At 44.4% G+C, this 24,558-nt stretch overlaps 1 protein-coding gene across 2 annotated transcripts in view; it reads left to right on the top strand.

Moving 5' to 3' along the window:
- LOC140714187 (tetraspanin-14-like) overlaps positions 1 to 23,400 on the top strand; it is a 58,269-nt gene extending 34,869 nt beyond the window's left edge. For both annotated transcript variants that reach the window (XM_073025085.1, XM_073025084.1), the window contains 3 exons: positions 6,504 to 6,554; positions 7,105 to 7,224; positions 22,649 to 23,400. In XM_073025085.1, the coding sequence (XP_072881186.1) occupies positions 6,504 to 6,554; positions 7,105 to 7,224; positions 22,649 to 22,720 (243 nt within the window). In that variant the 3' untranslated portion in view covers positions 22,721 to 23,400. The remainder of the gene's footprint in view (positions 1 to 6,503; positions 6,555 to 7,104; positions 7,225 to 22,648) is intronic.
- Positions 23,401 to 24,558: the final 1,158 nt, after the last annotated feature.

Genomic DNA, 24,558 nt, shown 5'->3' with positions numbered 1-24,558 from the left:
GGCAAACTTGGGTGGCTTGACAAGATGGCCCCCTCAAACCTTGTAGGAGGCTAGTGCAGAAATTGCAGGGGTCCTGGCAGAGGTATTTAAAATGACCTTAGCCACAGGCAAGGTACTGGACGATAACTAATCTTTCATTGTCCAAGAAAGGCTCTAAAAATAAGCTTGGAATTTATAGGCCAGCGAGCCTGATGGCTAGTGGATAAATTATTAGAAGGTATTCTAAGGGACAGAATATATAAGTATTTGGATAGACAGGGCCTGATTAGGGATAGTCAGCATGGCTTTGGATGTGTTAGGTCATGTCTAACCAATCTTAGAGTTTTTTGAGGTGGTTACCCAGGAAAGTTGATGAAGGAAAGGCAGTGGACATTGTCTGCATGGACTTCAGCAAGGCCTTTGACAAAGTCCCATATGAGAGGCTGGTCAAGAAAGTTTAGTCGCTTGGCATTCAGAGTGAAGTAGTAAATTGGATTTAATGTTGTCTTTGTGTGTGAAGACAGAAGTGATAATAGATGGTTGTTTCTCTGACTGGAGGCCTGTGACTAGTAGTGTGCCGCAGGGATCGGTGCTGGGTCCATTGCTGTTTGTCATCTCTGTTAGTTATTTGGATAATAAAACTAGGGGGGAAAACTGAATAGGTTAGGACTTTATTCCCTGAAGCATAGGAGAATGAGAGTCGCTTTAATAATGGTATAGAGAGGGTAAATATAAGCAGGCTTTTTCCAGTGAGACTGAGTGATGCTAGAATTAGAGGTCATAGGTTAAAGGGTGAAAGGCAAAGTACTTAAAGGGAACATGAGGGGGATCTTGTTCATTCAGAGGGTGGTGAGAATGTGGAAGTGGTAGATGCAGGTTGAATTTCAAAGGAAGTTTGGATAAGTACATGGATGGGAGGGGCAGGGAGGGCAATGGGACTAGGCTGAAATAATAGTTCAGCCTGGACTAGATGGGCTGAAGGGCCTGTTTCAATGTAGTATTACTCTATGACTAAAGAAAGTATAAAAGATACCTTGAGAAACCATGAAGAAACTCTTAGCGTGAGAGGTTATGGGCAGAGCTTCTCCAGCCACTCATTTCTGTAAGTTGAGTGGCCAGTCCTGATTCGACCAGCCACTGTCCCCAAAGAGCTTCTGTCCCACCTCTTTCTACTGTTTAAGCAGTCCTCTGTCCAGCTGATACATGCTAGTCTCCTGAGCTCTGTTTGAACTTCTCCCCTAATCAAGTATATTTGGAAATCCACTTCTCACTGCACATAACCAGCTCCTCCATGGAGAGAGTTAGGAGCATCAAGTTCCTGGTAGTGCACATAATGGACAATCTCACCTGGGCCCTCAAAACCACTTCTTTTGTCAAGGAAGCGCAGCAACGTCTCCACTTCCTGAGGAGATAGAGGTGAGTGAGGCACCCTCCCCACCCACCATTATAAACAATTTTTTACAGCAGCACCACTGGAAGTGTCCTGACCAGCTGCAATGCCATCTGGTAGGGGAATTGCAGGGCATCTGACCCACAAGTCCCTACAAAGGATTGTGAGGCCTGCTGAGAGAATCATCAGCATATCTCTATCAGCCATGAGGAATATTTATCAGGAGCACTGTGTATGCAGAGCCCATCTGTCCAATAATTTCCATCAGGCAGGAGGTACTGTAGCATTTAGGACAAGGGCTGTTAGGATGGGAAGCAGCTTCGTCCCCCAGGCTGTGAGACTACGGAACTCCCAGCTACCACCCAGATCTCATCACGTACGAAGCGCCAATAGCAGTTTACTATTTACCTTTTAACTTGTTATAAATGCACCTGTGGTAGTATTACCTATGTGTTGTGTGTGAATTATCTGTACTGTGCTGTGCACCTTGGCCCGGAGGAATGTTGTTTCATTTTGTGGTATACATGTGTACGGTTGAATAACTGTAAATTTCAACTTCATATACCTTACTCACTGGATTCTCCCTCATCCATTCTGCTGGTTAAATCCTCAAGGAAAAAAAGCTAATAGGCTTGTCAAAAACCATTTTCTTTTTATAAATTGAAAATCAAAACCTGCAGATGCTGGAATTTGACATTAAACAGACAATGCTGAAACAGGCCAGGCAGCATGTTACCTGTTTTTGCTCAATGTCTTTATTTTTTCCCTTGTGTTGGACCATGTCGACTCTACCCGAACTCGGTGACTTTCTATGTCCGTGTTACCTAAAGCAAGTGAATAACACATGGAACTATAAACCTGTTAGTCTAATACTGTTTTCAAAATAATGGTGCATATGGGAAAATAATTCACAGGTACATTGTTTAATGCTGTCTCATTGCAGCACTCCAGTCTAAGCACTTACTGTGACTGAACAAAGTCACCAGAGAGACACAGTTGATAGATATAAATGTCATAAAAGTCTTTATTTGGAACACACTTAAGCTATGGTGTCATAAGAGAGAGAGCGGGGGAGGGAGAGAAAGAGAGAGACTGACTCAACATTCCAGCACAGTTTTATGGGTTGCAGAGTAAAGGTCACAGGACAATTTCTGTAGTTTCAATCTCCTCATAATGCTTCTTTTGAGTCACATGTAGCTTTCAAATGCCTGGATCTTCCTACCAACACACCCAAAATAAGTATTAATGACTGTGGTCTCTGAATTCTATTCATGCAATGGGGTGTTGATTGCATTCATCCATATTCAGACATATCCCAGTTAAGTGGGTGTTTCCTGGTCTGCAATTTACTATTCTGAGCTGCATTTTGAATTCAATCCACAATCCATAATATGCAGGCCTGAAAAATAGTTGCAGTTTTCTAGATACCCTAATTCCAGAATATGCCCTAACACACTCAGTACATACAGTACTTCGTAAAATATTTAGGATTTGATTAGAATCCAGGTTAAAATTATCTCACGGCCACATGGTTTGAGGTAGAAGCAATGCAGAGAGACTGCCTTGTGGGCCTGGTGTTGGTTGGATGGGTGGGGAGAGTGGAGCAGCCAGTTGTCGCTGAGGGAAGGGAAACAGAACTTCACCCTGGTTGCTACAGAAGTAGAGAAGCAACTTGCTAGAGAAGTTCTCTTCTCTTGCTAGAGAAGAGTAGAGAAGTTGCTTCTCTGTTGTTGTCTGTTCCCAGAGTTCTCCGTTGCCGGATGAACCCTGTAAAGAAGAGCATGTAGAAAGTTTCCAGGGTTTAATGGAAGACCAGCAGTTGGCCAAGCTGCAAGTCTCCCCTCTCCACGCCACCAATGTTGTCCCATTATTACGACCCATACAGTTTGGCACCGGTGTCATCGCAGAGCAATGTGTGGTTAAGTGCCTTGCTCAAGGACACACACAGCCTCAGCCAAGGCTCGAACTAGCGACCTTCAGATCACTAGACAAATGCCATAACCACTTGGCCACGCGCCAACACAAAGAGCACACACAGAATAGATGGAGTGCACCAAGGGAACAGCAGATTAATTCCAGGTTTGTGTGGGGAAGAGAGATTAAACAGACTGGACCCATACTGAAAATCAAAACTGTAGATATTGGAAACCTGAATTAAAAACAGAAAATCCTGGAAATACAGCAGATCAGGCTGAATGCGAGAGTTAACATTTCAAATCAAAGATCCTTTATCAGAATCAGGAAAGAGAGGATCTGAGTTTGTTTTGAAGTTACAGAGAAGATGGGGGAGGAAAGGATGGAACTAAGGTAGGGTGAGACCAGGATTGTAATGGTGGTAAGTTGTAGATGGGTTCATCGCATTGGTTAGAGAGAGGAAGAACAGGAAGGAAGATAGAGGTTATGAAATGTTTAACTGTGGGTTCAGGCTTTGTGACTTGAGAAGGAAAGCTGAGCTAATATCACATGAGAGGTGATGCAGGAATGTCTGGTTCTGAGTCAGATAGAGAAGGTACATTACCTGAAGTTGTAGAATTCACTATTGAAACTGGAAGGCTGCACATGTCCAGGCAGGAGAAGATGTGTTGTTTGTCATTGTAACTGTGCAGAAGGGCCAACAGATAGGTCAGGGTGGGACAGGATGTTGGATTAACATGGCAGCAGAAGGAACCTTGAGGGTCAGGCTGTGGACCAAAGCAACATCCCTCTCTGACACCTGGGTTCTCCAGGGTGGACAGGATAGTGGTCTCCTTTGGCTGGGGTGTTCAGAACCAAAGGTCTCAGTGTTAGAAATGTGGTTGACAGTGATACAGCTTACCAGAGCTGTTGTCACACAGTTCAGTCCGGACACCTGGACAGTGGGGAAGTCTGTTTGTCTTCTGTGGACATATAGCTGATAGACTAACTGACCACTGTTGGTTGCTCCAGTCATCAGGTGAATGGTAGAACCTTGGGGAGCTGATGGGAATGTGGAGTGAATAACGTGGAAATGGTGTGAATGAGCGTTTGATGAACGGCATGCAGAGTCAGTTTTCAACAATTGTTGAGTCTGTTCAAAAAAATAAATTATTTTTAACCATTAAATAATAATTAAATAATTTAAATTTTAAATAGAGTTGGGGTAGGAAAGCAGGAAGGTGGAACTTGTATAAAAGAATCAGCCATGGAATGTCGGAGCAAGTGCAAGAGGCTGAATAGCCCTTTCCTGAATCTATTTTTCACGGATATGTGTCCTTTGGCAGTGTTTCAAGCTGACCAGTCTTCAGCTCTCTGTTTTCCGCTGCTTTCCTGAATACTCCCAGTCACCACCTTTCAATATCCTGTGCCTGTTCCAGCATCAGGGTAATTTTAGTGGATCATCAGCCCAACTCGTCCACGCTGACAGTGTTGTCGAATGAGCTATTATATTCACATTACAGAAAATGTCCAGTTTGCCAGCTCTCTCCGACTTTGTGGTTTAGGATGTGAGCCGAACTCCAGGTACCTCTAAATTCGAATACCTTTCAGGCAGCGTTCCTGCATAAAAAGGATAATTAATCTCCCCTCTGTTCCTCCTCCTTATCATACAATCCTCCTGTTTCTGGATTCCTGTGATGAGGAAAACAGGTTTAAATTAAATTTCCCCTCTCTCAAAAATAAGTCCAGCAATTCCTCTCCAGACTTCCGTTTAGTCTCATAAACCTGATACACAAGAGGCACTGCAAATGCTGGAAATCTGGAGCCACACGCACAAAATGGTAGAGTAACTCAGCAGGACAGGCAGCATCTATGGAGAGGAATAAACAGTCGACGTTTCAGCCGCGGCCCTTCATCAGGGCTGGAAAGGAAGGTGGCAGAAGCCAGAATAAGAAGGTCATGAGAAGGGAAGAAGTAGAAGCCGGCAAGTGAGACCAGGTGAGGGAAGGGGGGAAGGTGGGTGGGTGTGGGGAGGGGGAATGAAGTAAGAAGCTAGGAGTTGAATGGCGGAAGAGGTAAAGAGCTGAAGAAGCAGGAATCTGATAGGAGGCGGCTGTGTACCATGGAAGAAAGGGAAGGAGGAGGGGAACCAGAGGGAAGTGATGGGCAGGTGACATGAAGAGAAGGAATGAGAGGGTTAAAATGGGAACTAGAAAGAGAAAGGGGGAGGGGGAAGAAATTGCCAGAATTTAGAGAAATTGATGTACATACCACCATGTTTGAGGCTATCCTGATGGGAATATGAGTGTGGCCTCACTGTGGCAGCAGAGGACTGACATGTCAGATTGAGAATGGACAGTCAAATTGAAATGGCAGCCACCGGGAAATCCGCCTTCGGTGGTGCATGGAGCAGAGGTACTCAGTGAAGCAGTTCTCTGATCTACTATGGGTCTCGCTGACGCAGCGGAGGCCACACTGGGAGCACTAGATACAGTAGATGACCGTAAAGGAATTGCAGGTGAAGTGTCACCTCACCTGTGCCATGCAGGTAGTTGGAGCTATACTCATCCAGCCACCCACGGGGGTTCCACAGCATTTTTGAAACAGGAGAATTGTCATCACAATTCGTTTATATATAAATGTGGACCTGAGCCCAGCAAGTTCACATTAGCATTCTTTATTAATGTCTTGAGCGTAGCTTTACAAGTAGCTGCAGGGAACAACAGCGTTGTGACCAGACACGTAATCTCGAGCTGTGCATGGCAATCCAGAGGCTGATCAAATTTCACCATGCTGACTGGGGACGTTAGGTTAATTTCATCAGACAGCATGAAATTGTCAAGTAACCACCCGGCAAATGCAGTAAAAGAATCGTAGCTCACAGCTAGAGTCCCACACAATACTTTCAGTCCATCTTGTGGCACATACTCGCCTAAGGCGGCAGCGCACTGGGAAGGAATGGCCAGGGAACCTTCACGATTGTCCACACCCACCTTCCTCGGCTGAGGTTTAACCTCCCCTTCACCTCCTGCCTGAACGCTGTTGCGTGAGGGATGAACTGCTTCATTAATGAAATGGCAGAGCAGACTCAATGGGCCAAATGGCCTAATTCTGCTCCTATATCTTATGGTCTGAGTAGCAGCAGACAGGACTGGACCAGTGAATGCCCCACTCTGATGGTGAGGGGGAAGGTTGCTGTTGTGTTCAGATGTTGAGTGTTGTTGTGGCTTTTGTTTTGCAGCAAAAAGTTGTGAACACCCAGTGTGGATACAACATCCGATCCAAGAATAAGGTATTAATGTTTACTCTGTCTATTGTGATTTCTTGGGATTGTGGGCTTGCTGCCAGTGCCTTTGAAACTGTGACAAGTTTCAGCAGTTTTCCTGCTCCCGCTGGTCGCTGTACGGCTAATGTGACAGTGAGCTGATTTAGCACTGATCTCCCAGACCACGGCAAACATCGGGCTGCAGACCAGCTACGTCCACCACCCCTGCCTCGGTTCCCTTTCCTCCACCCGGTCCTCATCATGGGATGTTGGTCCCTTGCTGATGGTGACTGCCTTCTGGGCTGAGTCAGGAGTTGGGCTGGTACTGAATGGAGGTGGGACAGGCTGCTGGAGATCGTGGAGTGGGAAGGGAGAACCTTGACTGTTGCTCCAATACTTAGCTGAAGGCAGAACCTGATATCTCTGAACGCAGATATGTTCAGAGATAAGAGTCTGTGTTGTTTTTGAGTTTTGTTCTGACAACCGAAGGGGTTTCTTAGGGAGTAGTTGGGGGGGTTGGTGTGTGGAGGGAGGCGAATGACTGCAATAAATCTCTCTCTCTCTCCCCCTTTTGAAGAATAAGGCGGAGTATGATCAGACCATCTACACAAAGGGTTGTGTCCAAGCGTTCGAGGACTGGCTGCCCAGGAACATCTACTTTGTCGCCGGGACTTTGCTGGTCATTGCCCTCCTGCAGGTGAGAGCATCCTCCTGATGCCACATCGCACACACAGTCGTGGCACAAAAAGGTTTGTGGCCAATGACGCACACTTCCTAGAGTCTCTCAGAGGAACCATTTTCAGAATCAGAATCAGGAGTGATATCACCTGCATAGAGAACCATAGAACGTTACAGCACTGAAACAGGCCTTTCTTGGCCGTGCCGAACCATTTTTCTGCCTAGTCCCACTGACCTGCACCTGGACCATATCCCTCCATACACCTCTCATCCATGTACCTGTCCAAGTTTTTCTTAAATGTCAAAAGTGAGCCCACATTCACCACTTCAACTGGCAGCTCTTCCCACACTCCCACTACTCTCCGTGTGAAGAAACTCCCCCTAATGTTCCCTTTAAACTTTTCCCCCTTCACCCTTAACCCATGTCCTCTGGTTTTGTTCTCCCCTAACCTCAGTGGAAAAAGCCTGCTTGCATTCACTCTATCTATACCCATCATAATTTTATACACCTCTATCAAATCTCCCCTCATTCTTCTACACTGTTGTGAAATTTGCTAACTTTGCAGCTGCAGTACATTGCAATATATGATAAATGTAGAAAAAATAATTACAGTATAAATATGTATATTAAATAGTTAAATTAAAATAAGTGCAAAAACAGAAACTATTAAAAGTAGTGAGGTAATGTTCTTGGGTTCATTATCCATTTAGAAATCAGCTAACAGAGGGGAAGAAGCTTTTTAACCATTTTTAATGATTTTTAACCATTCATTGCAATTGAGTTTAATGTCATATGCAAAAGTACATGTATGCACAGACATGATGAAAAACTTGCAGTAGTACTGCAGACACATTGCATTAATTTAAATTTACAAGAAAAATATAAATTGAGTATTAATTATACATGATTTTTACAAGAAGGAAAAGCCAGTTTTACTACTAAGTGATCAAAGTGAGCAGAGTGTTGCTAAACTTTAGTGGTTCGGGGTTGTGATAGTTGGTTCAATAACAAAATGATTGAAGGGAAGTTGCTGTCCTTGAATGTGCTGATGTGGGACTTTAAGCATCTATGCTCCTAACCAGTGGTAGATGTTGAGGAACTTTGATGAATGTGCCTTTTTGAGGCAGTGTCTCCTTGTAATTACTACCAATGGTGGGGAAGGATGCGTAATGAGGATACATTACCTACCTACTGCCTGTTACACCACTGGAGTTTAGGGCAGCAATGAAGGTCCTCCATCTCTGGCAGTGTTCAGGTCTTCCTTCATCGTGCCAATACCTCTGTTTTCACTACTGTCAGTCATGCAAGCTCCGGGTGGAGACTCAGGAATACCATTGCAATCAGATGTGGAAGGATTCTTTATTGATGTTTCTGTAACAGTTTTGCTTGACCAGTCAGGGTTGATAGCCCTCAACTGAACTCTTGAACCTGGAGGACTGGTGGACCATCCTTAGTCTGGCCTCTACTCTTTAAACCTGTTTGGCATGGCTGACCCTACCAAGAGCCAAAGCATAACGCTCTGACTCCTGCCAATGTAGCTCTCTGGGTCACTGAGGTGTGCAGGCCTCCAAACCCTATGAGTAAGTTGTGGCCTTCTTGGAGGGAGGATACAGTAGATTCTGGTGAATAGGGACACCTCAGGACAAGCACATTTTGGACAACAAATTATGTAACAAATTATGTATTTAAATGAAAATCAGAACAAATTAGAACACTACCAATACTACTACAGTGCTATAAAACTGTATTAATTACCAATAGAGGAGTTCATCAAGAGTACACTGCCGTATTCTTTTGACTGTAAATGAACAAAATCAGCACAGTCACCTAGTGTAGATAATGGACTGCCTTCATACAATGCTTTTAACCATTGCATTCCCCTAAATCTTCATTTTCATTGTCGATACCATCAAATTCTTCATAGCTCCTAACTTGTTGAAGTAGTGAAATCATTTCATTTTCACTCCCAGCTGTTTCCGGCATCTCCGAGCCTGAATGCTTGAAACCACAGTGAACAAAACAGTTCTAAATTTCCTTACTGCTTATTTCTCTCCAACTACCAGTAACAAAAATCCACTGCTTTTTGAATACAAGCACATGCAACAGACGCAACAAGGAGGTGATGCTGAGGCTTTATAAGGCATTGGTCAGACGCTACTTGGAGTATAGTGTACAGTTTAGATGTACTGGCATTGGAGAGGGTCCAGAGGAGATTCACAAGAATGGCTCCGAGAATGACAGGGTTAACGTATGAGGAGTATTTGATGGCTCTGGGCTTGTACTCATAGGAGTTTTGAAAAATGGCGGGGGTGGGTGGGGGGGGAATCTCATTGCAACCTATCAAATATTGAAAGGCCCAGAAAGAGCGGATGTTTCCTATACTGAATTAGTCCCAATTAAGTGGCAAAGTGTTCCAAATCAATGAAGGGAATCCCGGCTATTTTCTGAATTAGTTTTTGTGCTTTAAGAGTTGTCCCAAATAAGCATCTGCCTCAATTAACTGATGACCCAATTAACCAGAATCCACTGTATTTTAAAATTATTCCTTGTTCCTTCCTGATTCATAGGCAAGAAGTATTCACAAACAAAAGAAGTACAATCCACATGTTCAAGATTATTAGGAGCAACTTTTTAAAGAGAATATAAAGACTACCTGTCTGTCTCTTAGAAATGGTTCCAGCCTAAAGCAACATTTCAGTTTGCACAAATGAGCTTTTTAAATTGTTCAGAACCCCTAGCCTAGTACTTTTCCATTCTTGGCACCAGATTGTAGCATATCTCTTGTGGCCTTCAGCCTAGGAACATAACCTAAAGACAGAGGCAGCAGGTTTGACAGAAGAACATTTTTTTTTAATCACTATCTGCTCTCAAGGCTCCCTCTACATTCTCAAACTATTCCCACATTTCCAGATGACAACAATTTGTGTAACATGCTTTTGTACATAACAAAGAGGAATCAAATATGACTACTGGAAAATATAGTTCCCTCCATACCCTTGATTTCTCATGAGCAAATTATAACAATAAAAAAAGAATAAAGCATTATATTAAACAGAAGTCAATTAGAAAACAGATGTTTAAGCAGAGGGATTATCAAAATGAAGGTTATAGATGGTTAATAAACAATGACATCAGAGCATTCCAATGCTGCAATTGTCTAACTTCTTGCTTAAGACAGGAAACTGAAGTTACAAGCACAGCTATGATAGAACGTAATGTATAGCTGTTTACAGCAGAATGGGAAAGGATCCTAAACCAGGGATGTATCTGAATGTTCCAAAATAGGCTCCACCAACTCTGCCTCCTCAGATTCTTATCTATCTCCCTCTCAGTTTCCTGGGCTTTGTCCTTGCTATGGATCAATTCATCTATCACCTAGTCCTAATGGATAAGTAACCTATCTAAATCAGTCTCCAAATGTGGAATGGGAGGCAATTCGGAGGTTACAAGTTTCCATGAATCCTCATCCCAGTCCTCTGCTCTGACGTTCAGGATAATGGTCACATTTTCCTCAGATCCTGGTGTAATCACTGGATCCATTATACTAAGGGGTGGGGGTGAGGCCAGCCTTGGATCAATACATTATCAAAGGCAATGTTTTCCCTTCTGATACTGAAGGCAAGGTTTAACAGCATAATGTTTCCCTGCTGCATTCAATAGTTGTGTTTTTGTTAGAGCAGGAGCCAATAGCTAACTTACCCTTGTTAAAACAGGTAAATCTACACTCTCCCTCTAACATTTACCAATGTATTCTTTTGCTATGGAATTTTTTCAACCTGATCCCAATGGGTGTGTAACCTGTAACAGTGGCATGGATAACTGGATGTGGGGTACCTTCCATGATACGTCTCACACCTCCCTATGTTATTTACCTGAAATACAGGGGTTGCCTTACTCTTGGTCTGCTCCAGGATACGCAAGATGATAGCCACAATATAATTTCCCCGGCTATCCTGATATGGACCTTCCACCTAGCTGGGAAAGGTTGTTGCTTGTAACTGATAGGAGAGTTTTGAAGTCCCACGCTGTTCCTGGAGGTGGTTTTTGGCATCCAATCCAGCACCTGATGCAATGTCAGTTGGAGGACTCTTCCCCTCTCCTGCCTCAGCAACACTTGTGCTCTTTGCTTCCTCTATGACACATTCCTCAGTCAATGTGTTCATGGTTTCATAGAAAACCTACAGCACAATACAGGCCCTTCGGCCCACAAAGCTGCGCTGAACATGTCCCTACCTTAGAAATTACCTAGAGTCACCCATAGTCCACTATTTTTCTGAGCTCCATGTACCTATCCAGGAGTCTCTTAAAAGACCCTATCATATCCACCTCCACCACCATTGCCAGCAGCCCATTCCACGCACTCACCACTCTTTGCTTAAAAAATACTTACCCCCGACATCTCCTCTGTATCTACTTCCAAGCACCTTAAAACTGTGCCCTCTCATGCTAGCCATTTCAGCCCTGGGAAAAAGCCTCTGACTTTCCACATGATCAATGCCTCTCACCATCTTATACACTTCTATCAGGTCACCTCGCATCCTCTGTCGCTCCAAGGAAAAAAGGCCAAGTGTTTCCCGGAGGGTTGTTGAGAAAGTCGAAAGGCATGGGAGCCAGAGAATATGACTGTGTGGATTTAGAAGGCTGACGGTGCTAGTAGATGGAACATACTTTGCCAGGAACCTTGCCAAGATATTATAACCATATAACAATTACAGCACAGAAACAGGCTATCTCGGCCCTTCTAGTCCGTGCCGAACACTTACTCTCACCTAGTCCCACTGACCTGCATCAGCCCATAACCCTCCATTCCTTTCCTGTCCATATACCTATCCAATTTTTTTTTTTTTAATGACAAAATCGAACCTGCCTCTACCACTTCTACTGGAAGCTCGTTCCACACAGCTACCACTCTCTGAGTAAAGAAGTTCCCCCTCATATTACCCCTAAACTGTTGTTGAAGTCTATAAAACTCTTAGGACATTTTACAAGCTGTACATAGGGAGGAAGCTTCCTCTGGCTGAGGAGAGGAATACCGTGGTTACAGTCATTGACAATAGGGCAGGGGATACAGTCATTAAGGGTAGGGATGGAGGTATAGTTGTTGACAGGGTGAAACGAGGAAAGATTTTACACATGATGGAGAATTCGCAGTGAAAGAGAAATACATCATGGAAACAGGCCCTTTGGCCCAACAGGGCCATGCCTACCATTGTGTATCAGAGCTAGTCCCATATCCATAGGAAAACATGTTGGGCTGCGGTACAATTGTAAGGCAGAGTCCTACTAGCGAATGTAGAGTTTCTGGAAAATAGAGTTAAACATCTCAGAGGAAGATTGCAGCATCAGAGGCTGCTGTGTACATTGCTTCACACAAACATGGCTCACCCCTGCCATTTCAGTTGCCACGCTGCAGCCGTTCACTGCAAAGACAGGACAGCTGAGTCTTTTAGAGGCAGAGAAAGAGGAGTGTGCTTCATGATTAACTCATCGTGGTACACGGATGTGGCTGTTCTGTCTCAATCCCGCTCACCTGACCTGGAATGTATAGTGGTCAAGTGTCATCCTTTTTACCTGCCGAGGGAGTTTTCTGCTGTCCTCGTGGTAGTGGGTGCACATTCCACCCCTGGACAATGTCAGGCAGATGCTGGAGAAGCTGAGCACCGCGATCAGCAGTCACGAAGCCTACCATTGTGGGAGATTTCAACCAGGCCAACTTGAAGAAGTCTCTGAACAATCACCGCCAACATATCACCTGGGAAACCAGAGGAGCCAATAATCTTGGCCACTCTTATACCACCACTAGGAACGTTTACCATGCCATCCCATGCCCGGACTTTGTAAAGTCCATTCACCTGGTTGTAACTTCTACCTTATCATACAAGCAGAGACTAAAGACTGCAGCATCAATGGTGAGGACCAAGAAGGTATGGTCAGAGGAACACTTACAGGACTGCTGAGAGTCAATGGACTGGATAATACTAGAAACATAGAAAACCTACAGCACAATACAGGCCCTTCGGCCGACAATGCTGTGCTGGACATGTATTTACCTTAGAAATTACGAGGGTTACCCATAGCCCTCTATTTTTCTAAGCTCCATGTACCTATCCAGGAGTCTCTTAAATATTGTACCCGCCTCCACCACAGTCACTGGCAGCCCATTCCACGCACTGACCACTCTCTGCGTAAAAAAAAAAACAAAACAACTTACCCCTAACATCCCCTCTGTATCTACTTCCAAGCATCTTAAAACTGTATCCTATCGGTTCAGAGATTTATCTTCAAATCTGAATGAATATACCACTCCACCAAGATCTGTGTGGATGAGAGTGTGCCCTTGAGGACATACTGGCCATACCCAAACCAAAGCCATGGATGTACCAGAAGATTCATGATCTGCTGAGGGCATTCAAGACTGCTGATCCAAAACATACAAGAAGTCCATCTACAATCTCAGGAAGGCTACTTTAAGTGTGGGGAAAAAAAACCCAAATCTGACTGAAGTTAGAGACTGAAGGTCAGCTCTGGCAGGGTTGCAGGCCATTACTTCCTACAAGGTGAAGCCTAACATCAGGAATGGCTGTGAATCTTCACTCTCAGATGAGCTCAGGGCCTTTTAAGCTGGCTTTGAAAAGGAAAGTAAAACTACACCTGCAGCATCTGGTGACCCTGTGATCTTTGTCTTGGAGCTGACGTCAGATCATCTTTAAGAGGGTGGACCCTCGTAAGGCATCAGACCCTGATGGCGTTCCTGGTAGCGCTCTGAAATCCTGTGCCAACCAACTGGCGGAGTTTTTAAGGACATCTTTAATCTCGCTTTGCTGCAGTCAGAGGTTCCCATCTGCTTTAAAAGGGCAACAATCTAGTGCCCGAGAAGAGCAGGATGAGTTGCCTCATTGACTATCACACAGTTGTACTTACATTTAGTGAAGTACTCTAAAAAGTTGGCCATGGCTAGAATTAACTCCTGCCTAAGCAAGGACCTGGACCTGCTGTAATTTGCCTATCGCCACAATAGGTCTACAGTGGATGCAATCTCACTCACTCTCCACTCAGCCTTGGATCACCTGTACAATAGCAATATCTACATCAGGCTGCTAGTGACAAAACTCAGCATTTAACATCATCATACCCTCAGTATTAATCAACAAGCACCAAACCCTGGGCCTCTGTATCTCCCTCTGCAACTGGATCCTTGTATTCCTCATCAGGAGACCACAGTCACTGCGGATCAGAAATAACATCTCCTCCTTGAGGACACTCTACACTGGCACACCTCAAGGACGTATGCTTAGTCCACTGCTCTACTCTACACTCATGACTGTGCGGTTAGGCAGAGTTCTAAAGCCATCTATAAATTTGCTGATGACATAACTATTGTCGGCAAAATTTCAGATGGTGGCTCGGAGGGGTACAGGAGTGAGATAAATCAGCTGGTTGAATGTTGTTACAATAACAACCTTGTACTCAATGTCAATAAGAGTAAAGAATTGATAGTGGGCTTCAGGAAGGGGAAGTTGAGGGAACACACACCAGACCTAATTGAGGGATCAGCAGTGGGAAGGGTGAGCAGTCCCAAGTTCCTCTCTGACCATCTATCCATCTATGACATATTGATGCCATTTTAAAAAAGACACAACAGCGGGTATATTTCATTAGAAGATGGAGGAGATTTGGTATGTCACCAGAAACTTGCAGATTTCTACAGGTGTACCGTGGAGAGCATTCTAACTGGTTGCATCACCATCTGGTATGTAGGGGCCATTGCACAGGATCGGAAAAAAAGCTGCAGAAAGTTACAAACTCAGCCGGCTCCATCATAGGCGGTATGCATCAAGAGGGACCCCCATCACTCAGGACATGCCTTCTTGTCATCACGACCTTCAAGGAATAGGTACAGGAGCCTGAAGACACATTCAATGTTTGAGGAACAGTTTCTTCCCCTCTAGAGCCAGATTTCTGAATGAACAATGAACCTTTGTATACTACCTCACTATCCTTTTTCTTTTTTGCTCTCTTTTTGGACTACGTATATAATTTATTTTTTAAGATATATTTCTTATTGTAATTTATAGTTTTTCCTTTCTTATGTATTGCAAAACAACAACATTTCGTGATGTATGCTTCTGATATTAAACCTGATTCTGATCCTGTGTTTGGCCTAAACCCTTCCTATCCAAGTACTTCTAGATGTTGTTATCTGTGCGCAATTCAACCATTTCCTCCGGAAGATCATTCCACATACACTGTACCCTCAGAGACATTGTAGACTCTGGCACCAGGGAGGCAGCACACTTTCCTGGTGTCTCATTCGCGGCCCCAGAAACTACCGTCTGACTCCTCACTGTTGAATCCCCTACCCCTATCGCCCCAAGTAACTGCACTCTTCAGAGCCTCAGAGCTGGTCACAATGCTAGAGTCCTGATTGCTGCTTCATTCCCCTGAAAGGTCAGCCCCCAACCCCAAATAATATCCATGTAGGTATACCTGCTAGGGGAATGGCCACAGCAGAACCACCCATTGCCTGCCTATTCCCCTTGCCTTTCCTTAACCCAGCTACCTGCTGCCGTACTATACATGCGACCACCTCACTAAAACTTTTATCTCTGATGCTCTCAGTATCTGGGTGATCTTGAGTATATCCAAGTCTATTTCTACTTCCTTCACACTTTCAGTCAGTCAAAGTTTCAGACCCAGACCCTTCGGCAGGGCTCGGCCCGAAACATCAACTGTTTACTCTTTTCCATAGATGCTGCCTGGTCTGCTGAGTTCCCCCAGCATTTTGTGCGTGTTGCTTAGATTTCCAGCATCTGTATATCTTCTCTTGTTTGGGAGGAGGCAAAAGAAATTCATTCACTTCAGGCAGGGTGAGGGAGGTGTGTCTCTGATGAGGAAAAACCTGGGTAACTATGAGGATAAACAATTAAATAAGGTTATCTGGTCAGTGAGCAAATGGGAGCAGTGAGAGAGTGAGAATATGTAAAAGAGTGTGGGAGCTGTGAAATGTAGAGCAGGGAGACATCCCCGGCAGGTCAGGCTGGCATGGAATGTGGAATAGTGCAGGAACAGGCCCTTGGGACCATCATGTTATACTGAAACAAATCAGTTAATAATGTTTAGTTACATCACTCTCTTCTGCCTGATCAATATCCCTCCATTCTCTGCACATCGGTGTCTATTTTAGAGCCTCTTAAACACCTCTACCACCTGTGGTGAACTACATATACCTGTCTGGACTGCTTCTGTGGCTCCTCCCACAGACCCCTGCTGACTGCTTCTGTGGCTCCTCCCACAGACCCCTGTATAAAGGCGATTGAGGCCTGATGCCCGGCCTCATTCTCCAGGATGTAGTGTTGTTCATTCTTCCAGTCAATAAAAGCCGATACCTCGCTTCTTACGTCTCAGAGTGAGTTATTGATGGTGCATCACCACCACTCCTGGCAGTGCGTGTAGGCACCCAGAACTCTGAGTTTAAAAAAAAGACTTGCCCCTCCCATGTCCTCTGAACTCTCACCTAAAACGCATGCGCTTTAGTATTGGACATTTCAACGCTTGGAGAAAGATGCTGGTTGTCTGTCCATGCTTCTCATCATTGTATAAACTTCCATCAGGTCTTCCTTCAGCCTACAGCTTCAAAGGAAACAACGCAAGTCTCTCCAACCTGTCCTTCTACCATCTAATCAGCCTGCTAAACCTCTTCTGCACGCTCTCCTTTCTGTACCTGATGACCAGAACTGAATGCAATGCTCCAGGTGCAGCCAAACCAGACTTTTATAAAACTGCAGCAACTCTTGAACTCAATTTCTTCCACTAACAAATGCAAGCATGCCATGTGCCTTCTTCACCACCTATAACCTCTGTAATCACTTTCAGGAAGTTACCGACATGGACCCAAGTTACCGACATGGACACCAACACTGATAAGGGTTCTGCAATTAACTGTGTACTGTGCTTTTATATTTGATCTGCCAGAGTGCAACACCTCATGACTGTAATAAAACTTTATCTGCCATTTTTTCCACCCATATCTGCAACTGATTTACAGTATTGTGCCAAAGTTTCAGGGTCAGAGTTAGAGATAGCAGTCCTAATACTTTTGCATAGTACTGTAGTAATTTTACCATTTGCACTGTACTGCCAGCACAAAAAAGAAAAATATTTCGTGACAGATGTGAGTGATGATTAACCTGATTCTGATATGGGTCTCTATTGCGGACTGAAAGCGGGAAGGGGGCAGGGAGAGGGGAATCATAGTTGGGAAAAGGGGAATGGAGAGGGGAGGGAGCAGGAAGCATCAGAAGAACAATAAACCAATTGTTTGGAATCAAATAACCTTGCCTGGTGTCTCAGGGGTGGGTGTGTCTCTGGCACTCAGCAGGTCAGGCAATGTCCATGGAAATGAACAAATAGTGGACGATTTCTTCAAACATTTGATTGATTTATGGAATAAGATAAATGTTGACGATGAGACAAAGAAATCCTTATTAGCAAAGAGATCTTTAATTCAAAATAGACTTATTCCTTTTACAATGGATAATCAACTTTTATATAATTGGTTTCAAAAAGGGATTAGATATATAGGAGATTATTTTGAAGGAGGTATATTAATGTCATTCGATCAATTAAAGAATAAATATAAAGTATCAAACAACACTCTTTTTTGTTACTTTCAACTAAGGGCTTATTTAAGAGAAAAGTTAGGTCAAACAATGTTATTACCGAAACCCAATGAAATAGAAACTTTAATTCAAAAAGGAAAGACTAAAAAATTTATCTCTTGTATGTATAATTTGATTCAAAAACAGGCAATTAAACAAGGAGTCCATAAGTCAAGACAAAAATGGGAAAGTGATTTGAATATTAAAATTGAAGAAAAAAATTGGTCAAGACTATGTCTTGAGAGTATGACAAATACAATAAACGTCCAATTAAGATTAGTGCAATACAATTTTTTACATCAACTATATATTACACCACAAAAAATAAATAAATTAAATCCAAATTTATCTGATCAGTGTTTCCGATGTAACCAAGAAATTGGTACTTTTTTACATTCTACTTGGTCTTGTTCTAAAATTCAACCTTTTTGGACAAATTTAAGAGTTTTACTGGAACAAATTATTGGAATACAACTTCCACATAATCCAATATTACTTTTACTAGGTGATATTGAAGGGATAAAACCGATATCCAAATTGAATAAATATCAGAAAGAATTTATAAAAATTGCATTGGCAGTAGCCAAAAAAGCTATTGCAGTTACTTGGAAATCGGATACATATTTAAGTATAGATTGTTGGAAGAAAGAAATTTATGGCTGCATTCCACTTGAAAAAATTACTTATAATTTAAGAGATAAATATGAAACATTTTTGAAAATTTGGCGCCCTTATTTACAAAAGACAGGATTAAATATATAGGCACTCCGAAGATGAAATAATTGGTTACTTGGGGAAAGAAATAAATATATATACTAAAGTTATTACGAACTCCGAGGAGCATGTGGGGATCTTCCAATATCCAGGCATTCCTTTTTTTTTTCTTTCTTTTTTCTTTCAATAGGGATGTTAGGGGGGAGGGGTAACACATATTTTCTTTTTCACACACTTTTATTCTGTAACTATTTGAAAACACAATAAAAAAAAGTTTATTAAAAAAAAGACTGGAAAGGATGGGGGATGATGCCATATTAACTAAGACATTTGTACAGTACTGTATATCCCGCTGATCCATTTGACAGTTTTCTACACTATTCACAACACCATCAACCTTTGCATCTATCTCTCATTCCAAGCCATTTATATACTGTATAGGTATCGCAAACAGCAGTTCCTGCAGAACACCACAGTCAGATACCTCCAGCCAAAGTAGGTGTCCCACTTCAAGAAAAGAGAGGAAACAAAACAAGCAGAGTTCATTTCCAGAACGGACTCTCGCCCAGGAGGGTTCGGTTTGTTATGGAGGAGGCTGGGGCTGGACCTCATGGGATAACATAAATAATAGGAACTCTTTTCCCTAAAGAACACTAAACATTGATGTAGCGATTTATAGTTGGGATAGGAGGCTAGGTGGGGATTTCATGGAATGTTGCATGGTGGAGCACAAGAAACACACAGTGATGCCCACCTTGTCCACGACTGAGATTGTGGTCTACACTAACACACACACAAAATGCTGGTGGAACGCAGCAGGCCAGGCAGCATCTATAGGGAGAAGCACTGTCGACGTTTCGGGCTGAGACCCTTCATCAGGACTAACTGAAAGGAAAGATAGTAAGAGATTTGAAAGTAGGAGGGGGAGGGGGAAATGTGAAATGATAGGGAGAAGACCAGAGGGGGTGGGGTGAAGCTAAGAGCTGGAAAGGTGATTGGCAAAAGGGATACAGAGCTAGAGAAGGGAAAGGATCATGGGACGGGAGGCCTAGGGAAAAAGAAAGGGGGAGGGGAGCACCAGAGGGAGATGGAGAACAGGCAGAGTGATGGGGCAGAGAGAGAGAAAAAAAAACAACTAAATAGATCAGGGATGGGGTAAGAAGGGGAGGAGGGGTATTAACGGAAGTTAGAGAAGTCAATGTTTATGCCATCAGGTTGGAGGGATACCCAGACGGAATATAAGGTGTTGTTTCTCCAACCTGAGTGTGGCTTCATCTTGACAGTAGAGGAGGCCATGGATAGACATATCAGAATGGTAATGGGACGTGGAATTAAAATGTGTGGCCACTGGGAGATCCTGCTTTCTCTGGCGGACAGAGCGTAGATGTTCAGCAAAACGGTCTCCCAGTCTGCATCGGGTCTCACCAATATATAAAAGGCCACACCAGGAGCACCGGACGCAGTATACCACACCAGCCGACTCACAAGTGAAGTGTCGCTTCATCTGGAAGGACTGTCTGGGGCCCTGAAAGGTGGTGAGGGAGGAAGTGTAAGGGCAGGTGTAGCACTTGTTTTCGCTTACAAGGATAAGTGTCAGGAGGGAGATCGGTGGGAAGGGATGGGGGGATGAATGGACAAGGGAGTCGCGTAGGGAGTGATCCCTGCGGAAAGCAGAAAGCGGTGGGGGGGGAGGGAAAGATGTGCTTGGTAGTGGGATCCCGTTGGAGGTGGGGGAAGTTACGGAGAATATAACGTTGGACCTGGAGGCTGGTGGGGTGGTAGGTGAGGACAAGGGGAACCCTATCCCGAGTGGGGTGGTAGGCAGATGGGGTGAGGGCAGATGTGCGGGAAATGGGAGAGATGTGTTTGAGAGCAGAGTTGATGGTGGAAGGAGGGGAAGCCCCTGTGTTTAAAAATGGAAGACATCTCCTTCGTCCTAGAATGAAAAGCCTCATCCTGAGAGCAGATGAGGCAGAGACAGAGGAATTGCGAGAAGGGGATGGCATTTTTGGAAGAGACAGGGTGGGAAGAGGAATAGTCCAGGTAGCTGTGAGAGTCTGTAGGCTTATAGTAGATAAGCCATCTCCAGAGATGGAGATAGAAAGATCAAGGAAGGGGAGGGAGGTGTCAGAAAAGGAGCAGGTAAATTTGAGGGCAGGGTGAAAGTTGGAGGCAAAGTTAATGAAGTCAACGAGCTTGGCATGCGTGCAGGAGGCAGCGCTTCCTACATCGACAACTGCATTAGCTCCTTTTTCTCTCTCTCTGCCCATCACTCTGCCTGTTTCTCCATCTCCCTCTAGTGCTCCCCTCCCCCTTTCTTTCTCCCTAGGCCTCCAGTCCCATCATCCTTTCCCTTCTCCAGCTCTTAGCTTCATTCCACCCCCTCCGGTCTTCTATCATTTCCCACTTCCCCCTCCTACTTTCAAATCTCTTGCTATCTTTCCCTTCAGTTAGTTCCGATGAAGGGCCTCGGCCCAAGACGTCGACAATGCTTCTCCCTATAGATGCTGCCTGGCCTGTTGTGTTCCACCAGCATTTTGTGTGTGTTGCTTGAATTTCCAGCATCTGCAGATTTCCTCCTGGTCTACACTAATCCCGTTTGCCTGTATTAATTTCTTGGCCTTCTATACCTTCCCGAGACGCAGTCCAAACTTCTTTTAAATGTTGTGATTGCATCATTGAAATAGAATTTTGCGGCAGGTTTGAAAAGAAAACCATTAACCTAAGCGAAGCACATAAGTTGTCTTGAAAGACAACGAAATGCTGGCTGTGTGCGGCATCCTGCTTTGGTGGAATTTCAAGGGGGGGGGGGGGGGGGAATCAGTGGGAAAGTATTGCGCCAGCAGCCATTGGAAAGGGAGCTGCATTAGGCGAGCCACGGAGAGGTTTTAATTGGGTCCTGGGGTTTGGGAAATGTGTGGAACCGGGGTCCTGACCTGGGGTAGATGCCTGTGCTGCACAAACCATGTACCCCCGCAGATAACTGCTACAGAGAGAAATAAATGCTAAAAGTCGTATTTCTTTTCCAATTGATCACATTTTCCAATGTTCACACTTTTTCAAATTAAGGGCTGCACTGGTTAACTAATTGAACGATCCATACCTCGTTATTCATTTTTTCCACTATTTACTTGTTTTGTAATTTATGGTAATTTGATATTTTTGTACTGTACTATAAAAAAAAGTTTCATGTCATATAAATCAGTGATAATAAACCTGATTCTGAAAATGCTGATTATTAAAATAACAAACCCCTGCTCTCCGTGCCCGCTGCTGTTTTGCTTCCCGAGTTTGTCACAGCCCGAGGCTACACTGGGATCACCGGCACAGGTCTTGTGCTCTGCACGGCGGGTTATAGTCAGAATCAGCATCGAGTTTAATATCACCGGCACACGTTGGGAAATTTGTTAACTTTGCGGCAGCAGTACAATGCAATACATGATAAATATAGGAAAAAAGTGAATTACAGTAAGCGTATATTAAATAGTAAAATTAAAATAAGTAGTGTAAAAACAGAAATTTAAAAGTAGTGAAGTAATGTTCATGGGTTCAATGTCCATTTAGTAATCGGATGGCAGAGGGGGAGAAGCTGTTCCTGAATCGCTGAGTGTGTGCCTTCAGGCTTCTGTACCTCCTTCCCGATGTTAACAGTGAGAAGAGGGTATGTCCTGGATGGTGGGGTCCTTAATGACAGACGCCCGCCTTTCTGAGGCTTCGCTCCTTGACAGTGTCTTGGATGCTACGGAGGCTAGTGCTCACGATGGAGCTGACTAATTTTACAACTTTCTGCAATTTAGTTCGACCCTGTCCCCCTGACCCCACACCACCATTCCAGACGGTGACACAGCCACCACGGCACCGCTGTAGAAGTGGCTCCGGTTGGACCATTCGATACAGCACAAGCACATCCTAGTAACCGGTTTTGAACCAGGACCCAGTGCAGCGGTGAGCACGAACTGGATGATCCAGGCGTTTCACTTTGCTTCTGTTTGGCGGGGTCCCGCTGTGCTCGCGAACTGCTTTGCTTTTGAAGTACAAAGTGCTCTGTTAATTGACTTTGTTTCTTCCAGATGTTTTCGATTTACCTTGCGCGATCGATGATCTCTGAAATCAAATCGATAAAGGCTGGATGGAATAACTGAGGCCGCACTGAAACCAACAGGGCCCAGGAGCGGCTCAACTTTGCAAACGATGTATTTTTTTGTGCCAAAGGAAGATGTAGGCGTCACTTTATTTACCTTATTGAGGATGGTTCTACTGTGTATTCAATAGGTTTCAATAGGTACATTTAATATCAGAGAAATGTATACAATATACATCCTGAGATTCTTTTTCTTTGCAAACATCCATGAAGACAGAGAAGTGCCCCCAAAGAATGAACGACAGTTAAATGTTAGAACCCCAAAGCCCCCAGCTCCTCCTCCCACGCACAAGCAGCAGCAACGCAACGACACCCCCACCAGCAAAAAAAAGCATCGGCGCCCCCCCTCCCCAAAGACACAGGCTTGCAGTACCCCAAAGACGACTCCATCCTACTCTTTAAAAAAAACTTCAGTGTAGTCAGAGTGTGTGTTCATCAATCACTTTGTGCCTTACTGCACTCTAGATGTTTGCCAGGGAACGTTTGTACAAACCGCATATTATCAGACGTTGAACATTGGGCAAGTCTGGAAAACCAGGGGTCACCAGTACTCAAAATACTCAATTATTCCAAGAAACAGAACCGCCCGCACAGTACTGTGCGATGTATAAACAGTCGGGAAAAGCTACAAGACGGAGCAAGTGATCCCCCCCCCCCCCCCCCCCCCCCACACACACACACACACACACACACACACACACACACACACACACACACACACACACACCACACACACACACACACACACACACACACAACACACACCACACACACACACACACACACACACACACACACACACACACACCACCGCCGGCATCAGTGTTCAGTACTGGTCTCTGCGATGAGACTTTAGTGACACGGCCCACGTTAGTTCCCAGAAGAAACAAACAGGAGGATTTCATCATGAGCTGATTGTACAGGGTGGCGCTCTCTCTCCCCTCCCTCGCCTCCTCCTATATTTGGGCTGTTACACAAAGCCCGTTGATAATGTGAGCGGTTAAGGTCGGAGGCAAAGAATGAGCCTTGTCCCTTGCAGGATATCCTTCACTGTGGTGCCGATGGCTTTGGGAATTGCCCCGTGGAGGTACAGCGGGAAAAGTTTTTTTTTCTGAGCTTGCAATGAGTTTCATCCTAGCAGAACTTCTTAGTCTGTTTAATATCTGAATATTTTAAGTGTTTTAAGAGATTATATTAAACAATTTTAGCGTTTGTGTGTATCCTCGTGTTGAAAGCTTTCAAATTGTATTGGAAAGCTTCAGCTTTATCAGCCTTGTTTTTTAAAAAAATAAAATATAATTAAAGCAAATGAGTAGTGGGTGTCATGGTGGTGGGAGTTCTGGGCTGGCAAAATCCGCACCAATTGCAGCTCCGCAAAGCCCCAGTAAGGTATTTGATGCGGTCTGTACGGAGAAAAGGCCACAGATTCCACAGCCTCCCAAAACTTCCTGTCGTCTATCACGCAGGTCTTAGACGGCGGGAGAGTCTGGAGCAGCCACTGACCCTGGACGAGCTGACTGGCTCCATCTGTTCTTTTGAGTCGGGTAAGACTCCCGGAAGCGTCGGCTTACCGGTCGAGTTGTATTCGGCACACTGTGGAACCGGATGGGCCCCGACCTGCTGTAAGTGTACAACGCTACGCTTCTGGCGGGCAGCATGTCAGAATCCATGAGGGAGGACATTAGAAATTGGAGGCCCAGCTCACTCCTGAATGTGGACTACAAGATCCTGTCCAAGGCTATCGCCAACAGGGTCAAGTCTGCACTGGAGCAGGTGATCCACCTGGACCAAACCTGTGCTGTACCGGGTGAGAAGATCTCAGACAGCCTCGCGCTGCTG

Source organism: Hemitrygon akajei, chromosome 21, assembly GCF_048418815.1.
Source record: "Hemitrygon akajei chromosome 21, sHemAka1.3, whole genome shotgun sequence".
Classification (NCBI taxonomy): Eukaryota; Metazoa; Chordata; class Chondrichthyes; order Myliobatiformes; family Dasyatidae; genus Hemitrygon; species Hemitrygon akajei.
The sequence above is the reverse complement of the archived record's forward strand: the minus strand, read 5'-3'. Positions and strand labels throughout refer to the sequence as shown.